General features: G+C 43.9%; 1 protein-coding gene across 2 annotated transcripts in view; it reads right to left on the bottom strand.

Moving 5' to 3' along the window:
• LOC144770469 (CD82 antigen-like) overlaps window positions 1-20,218 on the bottom strand; it is a 206,868-nt gene that overhangs the window by 93,465 nt on the left and 93,185 nt on the right. For both annotated transcript variants that reach the window (XM_078654994.1, XM_078654993.1), the window contains exon 2: window positions 19,013-19,109. In XM_078654994.1, the coding sequence (XP_078511120.1) occupies window positions 19,013-19,078 (66 nt within the window). In that variant the 5' untranslated portion in view covers window positions 19,079-19,109. The remainder of the gene's footprint in view (window positions 1-19,012; window positions 19,110-20,218) is intronic.

A 20,218-nucleotide genomic window follows, 5' to 3' on the forward strand; every position in this document is an offset into this window, starting at 1 on the left:
ACGTGTTCACGGATAGATGAATCAACGGCGTAGCAAGTCTGGGAATAGGCCTTACAGTTTTCCACACTGCTCTCGGCGCCGTCTGCAGAAGCGGTGCAGGAGTGGGGGCTTAGACAACGGATTACACACACTTCTGACGAGAGACAGATTGCTCTGTGGTCCCCGGAGGCCACCAGTGAAGATGAGAGAACATGAGTGTGCTTGTTAGTGGGTGTGTACACACATATTGGCAGAGGGAAGGGCGGGCAGGTCCAACCAATCGGGCTGGTGGGCTGCCAGCTGTAAACAATGCAGCGGACAATAGTCTCCAGCTCGGTTTTCCCTCTTACATCTTAATTACTACCCTCTGCCAGTCTCAGGCCTTTTTACGTCCAGCATTAGGTAACACCTCTTATTTTCCCAACACAAATCTTTAATAAAATATACTAATATATACATACACATACATGCATAAAAACAAGGACTTTCAGTTAGGCCTCTCCATCCACTGGTCTGTCATGATATCATTCCCATTTTGCTTCCTCCCACCACATCATAAAGCATGGGGCATGCAAGACCATTTCAGTCACAGCACCCTCGTTGTGAATGACGGCATTCGCCTGTGGGCACATGATCTGCCCACAAAATAGAGTGTACTTCAATTGGTAACGCACAAGTCGTGTCTCGTGAATTCTTAGAATCTTCGCTTGCTTGTTGTATACTGTACATCACTAATGCAGTTATGAAAGAGTTTGCATGAATGCAGGCATAACAGCACGCAAAACAGGGTGACGGTGGTGGATTCACACTCTGTCTACAACGGGAGCTCTCAAAGTTTCCATTTGGAAATCTGTTGTTACATTCCTGTAGCTTTCTCCCACCTTTCACCCTGAGTTCCTCCTCCCTCAGATTGTCAGTGGTCCAACGATTCCAAAGGGCTTTGACAGCAGGGAGAAGCAGAGTGGTCCTGTCAGCTAGACTGCCGACCTCACTCAGCGACCAAACAGAAATGTGAATGTCAACCATCTAAATGACCTCCGGGTTACCAAGTACATGGTCCAGTTTTTTGGAGCACTGCACAAAAACCCATGTGGGCTATTTTTTGTAACCCACACTTCTTGCCGCTCAATTATGGGTGTATTGAGTATTCATAGATGCTCATCACAGGATCCCCACTAATACTGACTCAGGCAGCAGATCCCGACCTGAATAGGGATTACAAAACCACTGTAACTCCACAGATTTTTGGTGTTAAAGTCTACATCACCATCTGCTACACGTGCAGTGTGCAGGAGTAAATTTATCTGTCAAAAATTAGCATTTATCAAGTGATTTAACAATTCTGAAAGCAATTCCTAATTTCTAAGAGGACCTTAGGGGTCTCACTTATAATACTCAGTAAATACCGCTCTACAGGTAGATATGTCCCCCACTAGCGGTAGCTCCCGGGGCGAGGTATACCATGGACACCGTAATGAGTCCCATAGTGTAATACAGTCCCTCTGCACAGCTGTGTTAGTTAAATATTTATTCAGCAAAGGTTTCATCAGGAAGCACTTTAGGATGCATAGGAAGTACCGAAATACATCACAGAGGATAGCTAACCGGGCTCAGTGCTTGCTGCTGACATGTGACCTGCCAATCCAGTGTTTGAATCAATGCGGCATTGATGACGGCAGAGACCGCACGGAGTGACAGGACTTCAATGCAGGATTATACTTTCTGTATATAAAAACAGATTAGATGATTTCTTTTTGACTACTGCCTTGAGAATGCCCTAGGCGTGCCAGCTATACGGGCAAAACACGTGTCAGCCGTATCTCTGACATCAGGCTCAAATCCTGATGACCTCAATAAACACATTGGAATATGCAGTGAGCATTTAAACATTTATTCCTAAAAATAACTATTGATTTCAGGTACAGCCTGTCTACTACACATTATCTGGTGGATTATTTGGTGGAAATAGAGGGTGCATCCACCTGATAGGCTGTCCAACCTTGGATCACTATAAAAGTACGTAAAAACCCCCTTAGTTTCACCCCCTACTATGATGAAACTGCATCATTTCAAACTAGAAAGTTTAGGATTGGTCAATGTTTCGTGTTATATAGGTCAATATGGATAATCCTTCCATTTCCAGATTGTTTAGCTCTGAAGGCCAGGTAGTAATCCTCACCTCTCTTTAGGACTTGATAATGTAATATTCAAGCAATAAATACATTGATGTTGAGTGTCTGGTTCTGCAGTAGTTTTCAAAATGTTTAATTTGTATGGGTTAGCAATATTTTTGTTGAAATCCAGAGATTATGTCGAATATGATGGATTATATAATACATCTTAATCACTAGGCCTGTGATAAATGTAATTGGGCTAGTAAAATTCCCAAATGTTTGAGTTATACAAAATTCTCAAAATTTCACATGGCGCAATTTTGCATAACCTTTTCTTACCTGACTGCATATCTCACGTAATAAAGTCAGTGGGAGACTGGTTCACACAGAATTAAACCGAATTGCAAATTTCGAGCAGCCGCGGTACATGTATGCTTTGCTTGTGCCATTCTGTAAATGTATATTTCAGGGTGTGCTGTTTTTTTACATGTATGTTTTGAGGTTTGCAGATCTGTATATGTATGCATGCTTTCTGTGCCCTCATGGGTATGCAGGTGGGTATTCTGTACATATCAATGTCACTGTCTGTCTTTACACACATATTATTTAGTTTGGGGTACTATAAAGTGCTGGCAAGTCGCCTTTTGACCACTTCACACCACAGAGTCAGAAGTATGTGATTCTTTGACTTAAAATATCTCGTCAAGGATGGGGGGGGCATCCTCTTGCTACAGACACATTAGTCCTGATGGATTCTTCTGGATCAAGAAGCTCTAGAAGAAATCAACTTATGTAAAGGTGGAAGAAAACCAGAGTTTGTCAATTCGATTTGTGCAGGCTTTGCCGAGGAAGGCCCCTTTCAGGTTCTACTTTGTGGTAAATAAATAAATAATACCCTATTTTTGAATGTATAAATGAATAACAGATAGCTCAATAAATAAGAGTCAAGATTCGAGGTAGTAGGAGTTTCGCAGGTTTATTACAGCATAAAGGACAGGAACAGGACAACCTGCATAGGAATAGGATGGCAGGGCCCAGCAGCTGCCGGGGCTGGATCTGGGATGAGCGCGCTAGCATTTAATAACAATACACAAGCATATATAGTAAAACAGTTGCATTACAGTACATATGATAGGCGGAGCAGTGGGTGGAGCAAAGGGTGTGACGCGTAGCAGTCGCGAAAGATAAGGGTGAAAGTGGGTGTAACAGGGCGTATACATAGACATGTGATGCAAACGTAACAGAATATGTCATGAATGGGGCGGAAACATGGAGGGGGCTACCTAAGGAGCCGGGACCTCTAACCTGGTGGTGCGCGCAAGCTGGCAATGACGTATCACTAGGAGAAGCTGGGGGCTATGAACTCTGTGCTAGGAGCAGAGACTGAAGTCTGGAGAGTCAGGGCGACATGTACCTAAGCAGTATCTAGTATCTGATGTTTAGAGAACATGTTGATATAAACTAGAAGTCAGGAGGGGAAAGGCTAACTTGATTCTAAGACTGGACCATGCATTATTCTACATGTAGTGCGTGATGAAGAATACGAAATGACCATTAAATACAGTATTTCTCTTACATGGAGTCGGAAAGGCTAGACAATGACGGAAACTATTGATGCAGTTCAGTAGCTTAGGAATGCAGAGAAGGAGGACTGAACTGTTAACTGGAATCATAACATATTCTTGGCAGATTCAGAGGCAGAGCCAGGGTGAACCGGGCACTGCGAGGCAGGAAGTAAGTGAAGGGTCGAGGATACAGGTGGGGCTGTATCGCTCCTCAGCGAGGTTTCAGGAGACAGGAGCTGAATCTGGTGTCCAGGCCCTTTTGAGGCCTAGAAACGGGGACTTTACAATGAAATAACGTGCACACTGAGAGACGTGGCAACGTAGCTTTACATAGGCCTGATATTCGTAGTATTCACGAGGACTGGAAACTGACATACTAGAGGTGGACACAACTATAATTGCGTCTTGAATCGAACATAGGGAATACATATGCATATTAATCATGCACACATAACATATGATGGATGACACGTAGGGACACAGAACATGGCAGAATTTACTTTTCCACATTCCCTCCTTGTCACTACGTTTCCATCAGGAAACATCAATATTCATGATACCATCTATCATTTCATACAGTATCATTTGCTCGTCTCGAATTATCCTGGAACGGGATTTAGAACGGGGCTTGGGATTAGGAATACAAGAGGTAGCACAAATGCCGCAAATCGCAGGGCCACATTGTATACAGAGGCAGCAGCTGAATATGATCGCTACTGCAATACCTAGGAAGGACAATATTTTCCATCCCCATGCGGAAATTATATTCCAGAACCAACCGGACCATGTCCAGGTGCCTGGATCTTGGTGTATCAGATGGGCAATTTTATGGAGTCTGGTTATAGCTGAATAAACAGACGGCGCGTTATTTGGAATGAAAATGCAGCAACTAGATCCGATGACTCTACAGGCCCCGCCCCTATCGGCCAGTATGACGTCAAGGACGAGACGATTCTGTAAAACGACAAATCTCATAGCAGATTGCTCTTCGGTTAAGTTACCTAGAGCAGAGGCAGTCTCATTTACTACAGCTTCGAGGGTTCTTGTTAACCTACGGATCAGTTTACTATTCTGGATAGGTCCTATAAAGAAGAAGAAACCTCTATTGAAATCTGTATACTGTTCTAGAGCAGTTTCAGTATAATCGACAATTGGGGACTCCCTTCTATGTCTAATGTGTACTAGATGTGTGTTTCTGTGATAATCAGATGGGGCTAGGAAAACAGGTGGCAGTAGGAAGGCAATGTAACAGGTTCCCTCCCAATCGAGGGGCAGACGAACATATGCAGTTTGACCACAAATAAAATAAGAATGACGTGAAGCTTTGAAAATAGATTTCCCACTGTCACTATACTTGACAATAGTAGTACAATCACTATGTCCTACATGTACAGAACCATAATTTCGGACACATAATTCGCCTTTGACTGGTAATACTGAAATAGCAGGTAAGTCTGGGGTAGTATCAGACTGAACATTCAGGACCATGAAATTCGAAGAATAGTTACCTAAATTATACACTTCATTTTCTAGATCTAAACCTGTTCTGTGGGGGAGACCTTGCTTGTTTGGGAAACATGTACTGTTAAGAAAAGACATATCTGTTGAGGATGACGTTAACGTGGACCATGCTCCACACGAACCATTATGTGAAAATGGATAAGGAAAAAGTGGCAGAACTCCCTTCGGTGTCTGGAAAGGGGGGAGTCGACCACACACCCAACAATTAGTGGCATTGCTGGTCTGGTGTGAGTAATGTAACATGCGGATAAAAGAATTATTTTTCATAGCGAGGCGGTAAGAGAGTTCATGGGGAGGTAGGTCACTAAACATGTGCTCTACAGTAGCATTAGAAGACATATTTACATGAGGAACTGGAAGATACAGGTAAAATGCATAACTGGTGCAGGAAATCATAATGCTGAGAAATAATATGAAACTTAGAAAAACGATACATCGGATTGAGTTTTGACTGACTCTCTCACTATGGGGGTCTATTTTATACATGTCAGAAACAGTCTAACCGTTTCACCTAGGGGAGGACTTAGACAATCAAACTGACTGACTTATTTTACTAGACCGGAGTTTTAACTTATACTCCTGTTGCGGAGTTTTCTCTAACAGGGGGGGTGTAGTAACATTGTCTTTTGCGGGACAGTCCTTAAAAATGGTGCTTTGGCAATCCTTCAAATCCTGGGAAATGTTCTTTAAGACGGGTTTCGGTCCATAAAACTTTTTTATATGAGAAAGGTGCACCCAGCCTTTGCGACCTTCCAACTTCACGGCTGTACGGGTGGTGAGGAGGACCTGTCGGGGCTCCTTCCAGCGAGGCTCCAGCGGACTTGATCTGTCAAAATTCCTCACCAACACCATGGATCCTGGAACGATTTCATGCGGTGCCACCTCGGTATTGTCTGGAAATGCGGCGGCAACCTGTGAACGACATGAGTTGAGGGCAGACATCAAGGAAGCTAGGTAATCTGTCAGCATATTACTTGAAACATCGGTAATACTTCGGGGTCTAGGAGTACCCCACATATTTGGGGGGCGGCCGAATACGACCTCATACGGGGACAGACCTGATCTGGAATGTGCGACCATGCGCATATAAAATAAAGCGACTGGCAGAGCTACTAGCCAGTCCACACCTTTTTCTTTGCATACTTTGGCGATACGGATTTTCAGAGTCTGATTATGTCTCTCTACGAGACCGGCTGCTTCAGGATGGCGTACACAATGAAACTTCCACTGGTACCCCAACAAAAGGGAAACATGCTTCATCAACTCAGATGAGAATGGCTGGCCGTTGTCAGAATATACGACTCTAGGGAGTCCATAACGGGGGAAGAACTCACGAACCAACTGCTTGGCAGTGGTCGCGGCGGTGTAATCTGGAACTGGATATGCTTCTGTCCACCTGGACAAAGCGCATACAACTACAAGGACATACTTGAAACCTCGACATCGCTCCATCTGAATATAATCCATCTGGAGGACTTCAAAAGGGTGGTCAGGGGGCTGGAATCCACCTTGTTCCACCGGGACACTTTTACCTGGATTAAACTGACAACATATCATACAGGTACGGACTTTCTGCTTGGCTGCAGCTCGTAAATGCTTGTTGAACCAAATGTTCTGGATACTGTCTAACATAGCTTTTTCTCCTAAATGTGCTGGACTATGTGCGGTATTAATAATGACTTGAACCATAGAGTCGGGGAGAAACCATGTTGCTCTACCCTTCGTTAACCATCCTTGATCTGTCTGGACCCCTCCTTGTTCGGACCATTTCTTAATTTCTTCGGGAGTAGCATGTAACTGTATGTCTATGACATCTTGAGTAGGGTCCTTAACTGTCATGCATGTAGTCGGATCTGGAGTATGTGTCTGATTAACTGGAATGTCTGGAGTCTGTGCTGTAAGCTTGGCTGTGCGATCTGCTAGATCATTACCTTGGGAAATAATGTCAGTAACTTTCGTATGTGCTTTGCACTTCATGATAGCGATAGATGTCGGTAAGTGTATGGCATCTAACAGAGCTTGAATAAGGAGACCATGCTGAATCTTGGTTCCATGAGAAGTCATGAAACCTCTCTCCTGCCAGAGCACTCCGAAGTCGTGTACGACTCCGAATGCGTAACGTGAATCCGTGTAGACATTAACTTTCAAGTTCTTGGCGTGTATGCAGGCTTGTGTCAGAGCAACTAGCTCTGCTGCTTGAGCGGACAGGGTGTCAATACGGTGTGTTTCAATAACTTCGGTGTCAGTAGTCACTGCATACGCGGCGACTAGTTCCCCTGTACTTGTTCTCATACATGAACCATCCACATAAAGTGTCAGGTCGGGGTCTGGTAACGGAGTATCTGTCAGATCTTGTCTTGGCTTTGTCGTAATGTTAACTACTTCCACGCAATCATGTGTGGCTGGATTTGAAGTAACTGATGGTAACAGTGTAGCAGGATTAAGGATGTTGCAGCGTCTGATTTCTATGTGTGGCTGGAATAATGTCAATTCATAACCTGTTAAACGTGCAATTGTCAAGTGCTGAGTTTGTGTTCGGTTCAAAAGAACTTCCACAGAGTGTGGAACCTGTACTGTCAGGAAATGTCCTAAGACTATGGAATCACTTTGCCTGATAGCTAGTGCTGTGGCTGCAACTGACTTGAGGCACGCAGGCAGAGCCTGGGCTACAGGATCTAATGTGCTCGAAAAATAAGCACATGGCTTGTATTGTCCTGCTTGATCTTGTGTGAGAACAGATAATGCTGTACCTTCGCGTTCAGTAACGAAAAGTGTAAAAGGCTTACTGTAGTTCGGTGTCGCTAGAACTGGAGCTTGGCATAGGGCTTTCTTTAACTCATTGAAACTGAGTGTATGTTCAGATGTCCAAGGGAGAACAGTCGATACGGCTGCCTCCTGTGTCGTTAACTGTATCAGTGGTCTGGCTAGAAATGCATACTGAGGAATCCATTGTCTGCAATAAGAAGTAAGGCCAATAAAAGCACGTACCTCCTTCTGGGTCTTGGGCTGAGGAAGACTCGCTATTAACTGGATACGGTCTGGTGTCAACTGCCTACCCCTCTTGGACAGTAAGTGTCCTAAGTAGACCACTTGCTGGACACAGAATTGAAGCTTAGAAGGGGATACCTTGTGCCCCATCTCGGCTAGAAAATACAAGACTGTAAGGGATGCTCGCTCGCAAGCACGTTCAGAACGGGCTGTGATCAGTAGATCATCGACATACTGGAGCAGGGCAGTGTCAGTTGGCATGTGAATGTTGTCTAGTTGTCTCTTAAGTGCTTGACTGTAAATACTAGGACTTTCTGTGAAACCTTGAGGAGCTCGTGTGAATTTATAGCTCCTTCCATTTAAACAAAATCCGAAAAGGAACTGGCTGTCTGGATGAATGGGAACACTAAAAAACGCGTTCTTGAGGTCGATTACAGTAAAGAACGTGGCTTCGGAATCAATGGCTGTTAATAGGGAAGAGATGTCTGGGACAACTGGGTACTGAGGAATAATACACTTATTAAGCTCTCGTAGGTCAATCACTAATCGATATACTGGGGGTGCATTTGGATCAGTACGTTTCATGACTGGAATGATCGGAGAATTACATACATTGGAGTCAGTTTCTACAACCACTCCTTGAGCAATAAGCTCGTCAATAATTTTGGATAAGGCTGCTACAGCCTCAGGTGGCAATCTGTACTGTCTGATTCGTGGTAACACTACACCTGGCTTGAGAGTCACACGATAGGGTGTGATTTGCATGTAACCTACATCAGTTGGACCTTGCGCCCATAAGTGCTGTGGAACATTAGACAGTCTTGAATCAAAATCTCGTAATACATAGTGACCCTTAAAGTCACGTAGGAACAATCGTATTCCCTCTGGGGAACAGCATATAACTGCACCTAACTCTTTCAGTGTCTTAATGCCTAATAGATTTTCTGGACATGACTTAGTAAGTAACAGATCAGTAGTGCGGGACAATGGACCTACTTCTAGAGAAACTGGCTTTGAGATCTCATTTACGATAGGCTTTCCTGAAAATCCAAGGGAAACATTTCTTGAGCCTGAGAGCGGAGCCCCTGGAACTTCGGCGTGACTAATTGTGGTCCTACTTGCCCCTGTATCAATCAAAAACTTTCTGTCTTTCCCTAATACTTGACTATGAACATAGGGACCTTCTTGATCTACAGGTATCTCGATGAGAGGCAAGCCTACCTCCCTCTCTAGGCTGTTTCATGAATACTGTTGGTACTCTGGATACTCAGACTGTGCATACTGGTACATCTGCTGTGTGACATGCTGTGTTGCAGCGATAGGCTGCGGTGCTGTAACTGTCTGTGGTGCATTCTGTAACTGAGGAGTCTGTGAAACTTGTTCTTGTCTAGGCGGACGTGGTCTTTCTTTAGTCTTACCAGTAGCTATGTTGTGTTTCAGAACTGCACACTCGTTTATAAAATGACCTGGCTGTTTACAATAATTGCAATTCCCTTTAACGGGAGCTGCAGGATGACTGGCTTGATTTGGACCCCTCTTCTGACTGTCTTGAGGAACAGATTGTGCAACTAGTACTTTCATTTTCGTGTCTTTCATACGTTTTCTTTCATGTTCTTGCTCTTCTCTGATTCTATTCTGGTGGTATTGGAGCATCTGCAACATCTGGGACGGGGTATTAGCTTGCCAGGTACTTTCGACTTTCAGAACTCGATTTTTAATTTGTGGGCTTGAATTCTCGACTAATTTAGTAACAAAAAGGTGAGGGTATGACTCACTACTTGTCTTGAGGCCACTGTTGATGCTAAAACATTTCTCGAATCTAGAATAAAAATCACTAATATCTTCGTCTTGTTTCTGTTTACAGGCTGAGATTGCATCCCAGTCTTCCTTTTTAGTTGTTAATAATCTGGGTAAAACTTGAATCAATAATTCAGGTAATTCTTTACATTTATCTCCGAGACCGGTACCTGGTACTCGTATCTTATCTTCAGCTTCTAGGACTGCCCAATCGATCTTTTTCTCTCCCACCTCCCAGTCTTTTTCCTTGAGCTTTTCATACACCCCTGCGGGCAACAGAACCTTTAACATTTTAATTATATCTGGATACGTGTATTCTCCCATACGGAGCATGTCTTTTAATTCTCTATGGAACCCTGCTGGATCTTTATCATGACAGGGAATTAATTTCTTCATCTCCAGAAGTTCCATCTTTGTGATCGGAGTGTATACAAACACTCGCTGCATTTCGCCACCCGTTCCTCTAACTGGGTGGACTTCTCGTAACGGATTCTGTCTGTCTATGTAAAATGGCTTACTTTCTGGGGGTGAGACATGAACAAAATGCGGGTTCAGAAACGTTCTATATTTGTGGCGCTGTTCTAGAATGACACTAATTAAATCGGTACCTAGACCTCTCCATCTATACTGAAGTAACTCGTTCAGGATATCATGTAACGGACCTGGATCAGAATGTTGACCCTCATACAGAGTAATGAGGTGCTGAATCATATACATACCCACCAGTCGTTGCTCGGCTGGGGGCATTTTCAGAAACATTTGTGCCACTATTTCGTCTGGAAAAGTGGTAGAATCAGTAATCCATCGGACTGCTGATCGGGCTAGTTCTTGTTCATGCATAGTACTTAACTCACTGTAACCGATTCGTGATTTCAGAATGTGATCGGTAGCTTGAAATACTTGTTCTAGAGAACCTTGGTCTGGTACTGGATGATAGAACGTAGACTTGGGTTCTAGACGTAAATGGCGATCTGGAAATCTAGGTTGTCCTACATACGCTATTCTGGCGGAATTCTCGTCGTCTAACTCTTCAGTATCAGAGTTACTTTCTTTCTCGTTTACTTGTGCTGCTTTACGTTGTTCGTGTAACTTTATTATTTCTTTACGGATTTTCTTGTACATACTCTCCATAGCACCGATAGTCTTGTGCTTACCCTCGGCTATACTATTACTCCACTTCATCAGGGCTTTCATTTCGGCCTGATTTTTGGACGGGTAATCTTGTTCTCTTATTAGACAATTAATCAGAAACTTTAATATCATGAGCTGGGTCTCAGCTTTCCTTTGGGACATGACATCACTAATACTTTCTGGATCTTCCCCTGTATATTTTGTCTAGATCTTCCTTCATATCTGGTAGGGTGACTAGATACTCGGCCACATTTCTTACGCGTAATGAATACAAAACCATATCATCTTCGCCTGGGACTGGGTCATAGCAGCATTCGGCAAGGGATTTTCTTATTTCTGCAACAGACAGTCTGGGCGTACGTTGTGACGCTTGCATATGTAATTCGGCTGCCGTTAAACGCTTATGTGGCGGCGGGGTTCGAGGAGGACCTCCTCCTGCGGCCCCTAGACTAGAATCATCAACTGATGCTTTTCGTCCTGGCAGGGTGGGAAATTGGAATGCGGGCTGGACTTGTATGGCGGGCTGGACCGGGGGGACCGTAGCAGGTGCTGCAAAGGGTGCCCCGGTGTCTGGAGGAACGGGAAGTGCCTGATTTACAGGGACTGGTGGAGCGGGAACAGGATTTGCATATTCTGGGACTGTGTCGTCCAAATAGGACGAGATGAAAATATCAGCTGCGGTTGGTTTGTGACGTAACTTGATCGGAACTAGTGGTGGCGGAAAATTACTGGATGCCTCCGGGGTCGCTTTTGGCAAGCCCTCGGCAAGAAGAGGATACATACCCTTAATGAGGGCATTCCTCTGTCTGTCTGACTGTTCGGCTTTGACTTGTTCACCTATCTCGATTAGTTCTTTTTCTTGTGCTCGTTCCGAGGATTCTCTACTTAATTCTGACTTTCTGATTTCTTTTTCGGTTCTTTTATGAGCTTCTTTACGCCATAGCTCGATGGCATCTTTCTGTGATTGTCTGGCTTTCTTTTTCCATAATGCCTCTTCTACTCGCATGATGCACTCGGCATCCCATGTACCCGATACGGGCCATCTATACTTTTCTTCTAACTGTTTTGTATACTCTACCCATAAATCTAGATATAGTATGGCACTTATGCCATGCTTCTGATACATAAAATGACCTGGACTGTCCCTAGGCGGGACAGGAACTGCTTCCTCTAACAAACCCTTTCTAGTTTTTAACTGACGTAACTTTGAAAACAGCGGCATGACTGAACTATAATCTGGACACAATACAATACACAATGAACACGATACTTATTCCCCATTCATACCACGATATTAAAATACATGAAAAACATTATGAATAACAGTTCGAACAGAATACTACCTGGAATACGGAACACAGAATATATGACTTTATATGAATTTTCTCGAGAACAGAACTGACTGGAACAGAAACTAGATGCACTGCTGAAACAGTACGAAACTTACCGGTCTCATAAAGAGACACGTCAGGACCCGCATCCACCGAAGTGGACACTTCGTTTGTGTGTCTGGGTACCACCAACCCACGGACCAGAGTCAATTAGATTGACCCTGTCTAGATACTACCCCAGTAATGGTACTCACCGGGCAGCAAGAACGGAAAGCCTCGGACTGGACTGGACTGCTTCGACGACGGACGGACGAACTTCGGACTTAAGTTACGGGTGGACCTCCGGATACCTCGGACCTTGGACTCTTGGCTTGGGCTCTGGTCGGGACTCGCCGCATTCCTCCACCGCCTCGTCTGGATGCTGGACCGCCTCCTCCGTCTCCTCCGTGGGCCTGAGGGATACTTGAAGCAGAAATATCTGCACGTGCACGGTATGGTTCCGTCACGGCTGCAGAGGGTCAGGGGGCCGGCGTGGCTTCACCGGCGCGTGGGGAAAGGGCAAGTCCCTGTTCGGGCGCCATTATGTGGTAAATAAATAAATAATACCCTATTTTTGAATGTATAAATGAATAACAGATAGCTCAATAAATAAGAGTCAAGATTCGAGGTAGTAGGAGTTTCGCAGGTTTATTACAGCATAAAGGACAGGAACAGGACAACCTGCATAGGAATAGGATGGCAGGGCCCAGCAGCTGCCGGGGCTGGATCTGGGATGAACGCGCTAGCATTTAATAACAATACACAAGCATATATAGTAAAACAGTTGCATTACAGTACATATGATAGGCGGAGCAGTGGGTGGAGCAAAGGGTGTGACGCGTAGCAGTCGCGAAAGATAAGGGTGGAAGTGGGTGTAACAGGGCGTATACATAGACATGTGATGCAAACGTAACAGAATATGTCATGAATGGGGCGGAAACATGGAGGGGGCTACCTAAGGAGCCGGGACCTCTAACCTGGTGGTGCGCGCAAGCTGGCAATGACGTATCACTAGGAGAAGCTGGGGGCTATGAACTCTGTGCTAGGAGCAGAGACTGAAGTCTGGAGAGTCAGGGCGACATGTACCTAAGCAGTATCTAGTATCTGATGTTTAGAGAACATGTTGATATAAACTAGAAGTCAGGAGGGGAAAGGCTAACTTGATTCTAAGACTGGACCATGCATTATTCTACATGTAGTGCGTGATGAAGAATACGAAATGACCATTAAATACAGTATTTCTCTTACATGGAGTCGGAAAGGCTAGACAATGACGGAAACTATTGATGCAGTTCAGTAGCTTAGGAATGCAGAGAAGGAGGACTGAACTGATAACTGGAATCATAACATATTCTTGGCAGATTCAGAGGCAGAGCCAGGGTGAACCGGGCACTGCGAGGCAGGAAGTAAGTGAAGGGTCGAGGATACAGGTGGGGCTGTATCGCTCCTCAGCGAGGTTTCAGGAGACAGGAGCTGAATCTGGTGTCCAGGCCCTTTTGAGGCCTAGAAACGGGGACTTTACAATGAAATAACGTGCACACTGAGAGACGTGGCAACGTAGCTTTACATAGGCCTGATATTCGTAGTATTCACGAGGACTGGAAACTGACATACTAGAGGTGGACACAACTATAATTGCGTCTTGAATCGAACATAGGGAATACATATGCATATTAATCATGCACACATAACATATGATGGATGACACGTAGGGACACAGAACATGGCAGAATTTACTTTTCCACAACTTGCAGGTAGTCAGGGCGGGTGATACTCGCAATGGTGGCTCCATTGGACAGTGCCGAATACCAAAATAGATTTGTCACAGTTTTCGTTGTATGAACTCAGCGTGGTAGACTGCCCCACAGCACTCATTCTAGATACCCTCTTTCTTTCAATGAATGCCTGGGACGAGTCTAATGCTACCAGCGTGCGAAAAACACTCTTCACAACCTGAAATTCCACCTACAGTGGACATCTGCCAGCTGAGTGTCTTTATTGGGGCGATTCGGGATTGGCTGGAGAACAGTCTTTGAAATTCAGTTCTTAAATACTAAGGGCCTTATTTATGAGCCCCTATTGTCCCAGGAATGTCACTTTTAACTGCGTTTCTGTAGCGATAGGGGCTTTGTCTTATTTACAAGGCGGCGTTAAGCCACATAACGTGGCTTACAAGGATGGAGTAACTATGGGGCAGCACCAAAATTAACACCAGGGAAAACTTGTCTTAAAATGGCGTAATGAGGAGAAATGCTTTATTTCTCCTCATTTTTGCTGTGCTGCATTGTGCAGCACGAAAAAATACAGCAAAATGCAATGAATGATTGTTTATGTGAAGGAAGGTGTCCCTTCCTGCACATAAACAATCATTAAACGAATTACGATTTGCAACTTCTATGTGTGATGCACAATGCCGTACACATCGAAGTTACAAATCGCCATTAGTGATTGTTTATGTGCAGAAAGGGCAACCTTCCTGCACATAAACAATCATTCCCTCAATGCAGGCACCCTTGCACTATGGTGCAAGGGTGCATGCGTTGGCACTGAGCAGCTTAATTTAGCACTAGCACTAGGGAAAACGCAGGGATGTGCTGTATCTTTGTAAAAACAGCTCATCCCGGCGTTTTCTAAATGGCAGAGCGTGGTGCTAACATTTTGTGCTTAACGCCACACTCCACCATTCTTTTGTAAATATGCCCCTAAGTTCCTCCTGTTTATATCTTATTTTTGTAACCTTCATGTGCTACTTTAACTTTGTGAACTGGCTAGTGATGAGATTGTGCCACTTCTACCAAGTGTGAAGTTGTACTGAGTGTGTTTGAAGATTCAATATGAGACAGCATGCTGAGCTTGTAGCCCATCCAAAATGCAACTATACGTTTCTTGGAATATACCTCACGGTATAGGGCGTTTTTGGTTCCTCTTGAGGCAGGACCTTCTCCCTCTAAATAATTTAACATCTAGATGGTATGGGTCCCCTGCAATTTGTCACCTTTGTAATATGTCCACCCAGGATATTGTACATGTCCTCTTTATATGCCCAGCCTTGTGGATATCACGTAGAAAGTGGTTTAGACATATATGTTTAAAATTGGGTCTTTTGACGGCGAGCTCCTTTCTGAATGCTTTGTACAATCCGCCCAATGAAATGTTCTGTTTTAATATATTTAACTTTTTCAAATGTTTTCTAGATATTTATTAGAGGTCCTGGGAATCAAATGCTTGTCAGTATTTGTTTTATGCAAAGTTTGTGTATGTACAAATATATGTTGTATTTCTTTTATGTGGATCTCTTATGAGTTCCAAAACATAAATAAAGAATTGAATTGTAGCCCATCCAGCAGCCAAAAGTTTTCTTTTGGCTGCTGGATGGGCTACAAGCTCAGCATGTTGTCTCATAATGAATCTTCAAACACACTCAGTACAACTTCACGCTCAGTACCTGTGCATCAATGAAATGAAGTCTGAATTACCTAAATCCAACTTGCAGTGTTTGGATAGTGTCCTTGTTACGCTGTGGGAGGTGTTGGCTAGCAACCAATCTCACTTGTGATAGATGTGCTTGGTTGTACCCTTACATAGGATAGTTTTTATGTCTGTTGTCTGCACATGTATATCCATGTGCTTTTCTGAGAACATGAAATTGTGTCCATGTATTCTTTTCATGTCTCCATCTCTGTACGTATGTCTGCCTTGTGTCATAGACCAATGTGTTGACACATATCTGTCCATATGCTAAAAAACGTTGTTACTGAGCATTTGTTTGTTTATGCATGCTTATCTTTACATTTGTATGTAGATGTGTTTTGTTTGTATATGTATGGTTGTCTCTATGTGCTTGCTGGCACAAATATGTATTTCTGTTCTGCTTGTTTGAGAATTTACGTGCACTATGTGCATCTCCGTCACTACCTGTGTGTCTATGGAATTAGGTGTCCACTTCAGGGTATTATAGAAGTGTTTCAAAGATTCATATTTTGCGCATCATTAACAATGTGCAATATGCATTTATCCTCTTTATATCTGAAGATTGATTTGCAATTGCTTTTGAAATAAGGTTCCTATGATGTGTATAATTGTATTTAATAACGTGTTTTAATAGGTTTCATTTCAGTGTAAATCGCCACCTTGAACAAGATGGGTCATCTCTATCACTCACTCTTGCTTCCCCCTCCCCCATCCACATCCTCTCCCCACAGGCTTCACAGCACACAGTTGAGTTGAAGTATAATAGTTTATTCTCATAGCTGCTATTGTTCTGCTTACAATAAACCTTCTACAGTCAGATGTAATATTGTTACATGTGGCTGTGTTTTCAGTTTCTTCAATAGATCTATTCATTCGAGGAAAGTGTAATTGTCAGTGTTTAGTATATGGTTGAACATCTCCAGATGACATTAGAATAGAAGGTGCTGAATAATTAGTCTAGAAAATGGAATAGTGCTTACGTGTTAAGGTAATGAAGTTTATTTTTCATATACTCGGATTTGCTGAAGAAATTATACATTTGCTCACAACAACACAATCAATCTGCAGTAAAGCCGATTTAATATGCAAAAATTGTGTATAAAAAACTCCTTGATTTTTGCGGTGAACCAGAAGATTTCCTGTTCCTCTAGGTATCCTTTCTTTTCTGACTTTTCTGCCCGTTGGGACATGGAATATTTTCAGATTTTTGCAAACTATGAACAACTTTGCCACTGAAAGCCATCTTGGCATTGACTCTGTGTCTCTTGTTTTTGAATTTTGTAATAAAACCTGTTACATTTTCACTGATCAAGAACTCACTAGAACTAAATTATTGAGTACACGCAAATTATTCTTAAATTGGAATTTTAATTAAACCTATTTTGATTGATTTGAATGTTTTGGGAGGTGCCCTAATGCAGGGCCATCTTGTCTCTTGAAATTGAGGTTCAACACCATCTCCGACCCAGAAAATCATGTGAGGTCTAACTGAAGTACCCCAAATTTGGTCCTACATTGTGTAGAAACTTTTAAGTATGTCTGGTTGCATATTTGTGCTCTGAAGATATAAGCCTATAACTCAATAGCAGCTACTACCAAATTGGCGTGAGGGTGCGGGGGGAGTAGAGGGAGGAGGCAGGGAATTTAAAAAACCTTTTAAAAAACCCACTTACCTGGATGCAGCCGCCCGCCGCCTTCCCTCCGTCTTCTAATCCTCTTCCTGGCTTCTGTGGAAGCAGGAAGCACCCATGCTTCCTTGAGCTGATCACAACCCTGCATGTCTGGGTGCCGTGGTTCGTCGCTCAGACAGGGAATAGGACCCTGAGCATGTTCACCACCCAGGCTGTAATGCAGCCTGGGTGTAGAACAAAGTGTGCATGAATGTTTGGCCGGCCCCAGAGGGCTGGCCAATCATTCATGCGCACTTAGGAGGGTGCCACCACTCCTCGCCCAGCCTCTAAACAGCCCAGCTCACCCCCAAACAATGGAGCCAGTATATTTAAATACAATTATAATAACGTTATGTTATTACAATAATTATTTTTCAGTTTTTTATTGCTCAGTCAGTGGGCAGTGTGGCGATGCTCCTCCGCCTTAGCCTTAGCCACTGCTATAACTGTGTCTGTAGTTACAAGGGACAATATATAGTATATGCCTTGGTGCATACTATATTTCAGTGCACCTTTGTTAGTGATCTCAAGAAGAAAAGAAACTGTTGTAGCACAGCACCTTGAGTTTCACACCCTTTATACGTTCAGTTCCTTTATCCGTTCACTAAGCAAATGTGAGTTTATACAGCTCTAGAATCCTTCAGCTGCTGTAGTGAATGGTGATATGACGCACCTTGCATCTCTCTGCCACTGTTTTCTGGGCTAATCCTGAAAATCCTGTTTTAAGCAGAGGTGGTCTGGACAAACCGAGACATGTCTCACTAGCCAGGCGGCTCTGAACAGGTAGGTGGTTTAGGCTAGAGCCAAGGCAGAGACAGTGAAAAGGTGGAAATGCTGGAATCAGTTACCACTACTGAAAATTCTTCTGACAAGAATTATATTCAGTGGCGGCTGGCACAGGTAAGAGCGGTGAGCAGTGGGGCGGGGTGGTAGGGTGGTAACGAGGCGGGTTGTGGTTGAAGTCGACAGACGAAGGGATAGGTAAAAAGTAACAAAAAACACTTACCTTGCGCTTGCCGCATCGCTGAGTCAGCGATGCGGCGAGAACCAGGTAAGTGGTTTTATTTAGTTTTGTATTTATTTTTACCTAACCCATCGTGTCGTCTTCCCCCCACCCTGCCCCCATCCTACCTCCCCATTGTTCTTACCTGTGCCAGCTACCACTGATTACATTACATAATTTTGTAGCTCATCTGCCAATACTGAAATGGACCAACCATATGCAAATCAGTCTTGGCCTCACCTCAAAAGGAGGAGCCCAACCCAAACTGCTAGGTGGCGTTTGTGTGAACAGGAACAAAAGCAACGTCAGAGCCACTGCAATGGACAGCCGTCAACACAAGATGGACCAAGAAACTTTTGTATCATACAAGGAGACACAAATATGAAGATTGTGCAATACTCACGAAGAAAAAGAGGTTGAAGATAAACAGGAAGTACTTGGTGACACTGAGGCATCCCTTCTTCTCCATCTTCTGTCAGCGGTGTTCGGGGAATCTGCAGCTAGAGAGGAAAGAATATGACAGTAAGTCGGGTGTCCAGCGTCCTGGGTCGCCATAGCAAGACGAGTCCTTCCTGAAGGTTCCTCGTTTATCATACTTCAGTTGGGATTAGAGACAGAAAGACGGAAGCCTGCCTGGTTTGATGGCTTTAGACCCAGCCAGCGGGCCTCTCTCTCCTCAGGGACCAGTCGGGATTTTAACCCGGACGGCTGCACCGAGGAGGTGGCAACATTCACGAGACACACGAAAAAAAGAGCGTCGCCGAGTCGGAATATGTCGCGAGCCTGGACGCCGCGTTCTTCTGATGTCATAAACTAACATTCTTCTGATGTCATAAACTAACACGGGTTCATTCGTTCCCATGACACCAGGGAGGCGCCCAGCATCCTTCCTGGAGAACGAGCTTTGCACAACGCCCTGCTTGGAATGTTTATAGCCCAGATGCGTTTCAGATACACTCCCACCAAAAGGGTTCTAAACAAATCGTATATTTTAAGAATGAAAACATCTGACCGTGTGACTCTATCACTGGACGGTGGCGCTGGAATGACGTCATTGATGTCTACCCCCACTGAGGTCATGCAATGGCACCCCGGTAGGTGGCAATGACACCGGAAGCCACTTTGAGTTATTTTACCTTTCAGGGAAATATAGGGGATGATCAGCAATATCCATCTTTCGATCTCAGTTTTCACAGTTCCATGCATGGGTAGGTCATCCAGTCAGGGTATTTTCTTTGCATTCTGGGATTTGTTGTCCTGGTTTTATAGCGGGTTGAAAGAGGACTACAAATCCCAGCTTGCAAAGAAATAAGTGGGACTGTGAGCTACACGTGTATGAAACTGTGAAACTTACTGATGCATTCACGCTTTCGAGTAAAATACATCCCATTGCGACAACTTCATCCCTCAGCAGCAAACAGCAGTGAAGCAAAGGTTTGAACAAGAGGGCAAAGCTGTGACGTCACAGGTGAGGATCAAGGGCGCGTGATGTCCCTACCCCTGAGATGTTGGTCAATCAATGCCAATCTTTGTGCTCCATCTAGGTCATACATTTTCAAATATATTTAATTAAAATCGTTGGGAAAAAACTGAAGAGAATAAATAAATA

The sequence above is a fragment of the Lissotriton helveticus genome, chromosome 7 (genome assembly GCF_964261635.1).
Source record: "Lissotriton helveticus chromosome 7, aLisHel1.1, whole genome shotgun sequence".
Lineage (NCBI taxonomy): Eukaryota > Metazoa > Chordata > Amphibia > Caudata > Salamandridae > Lissotriton > Lissotriton helveticus.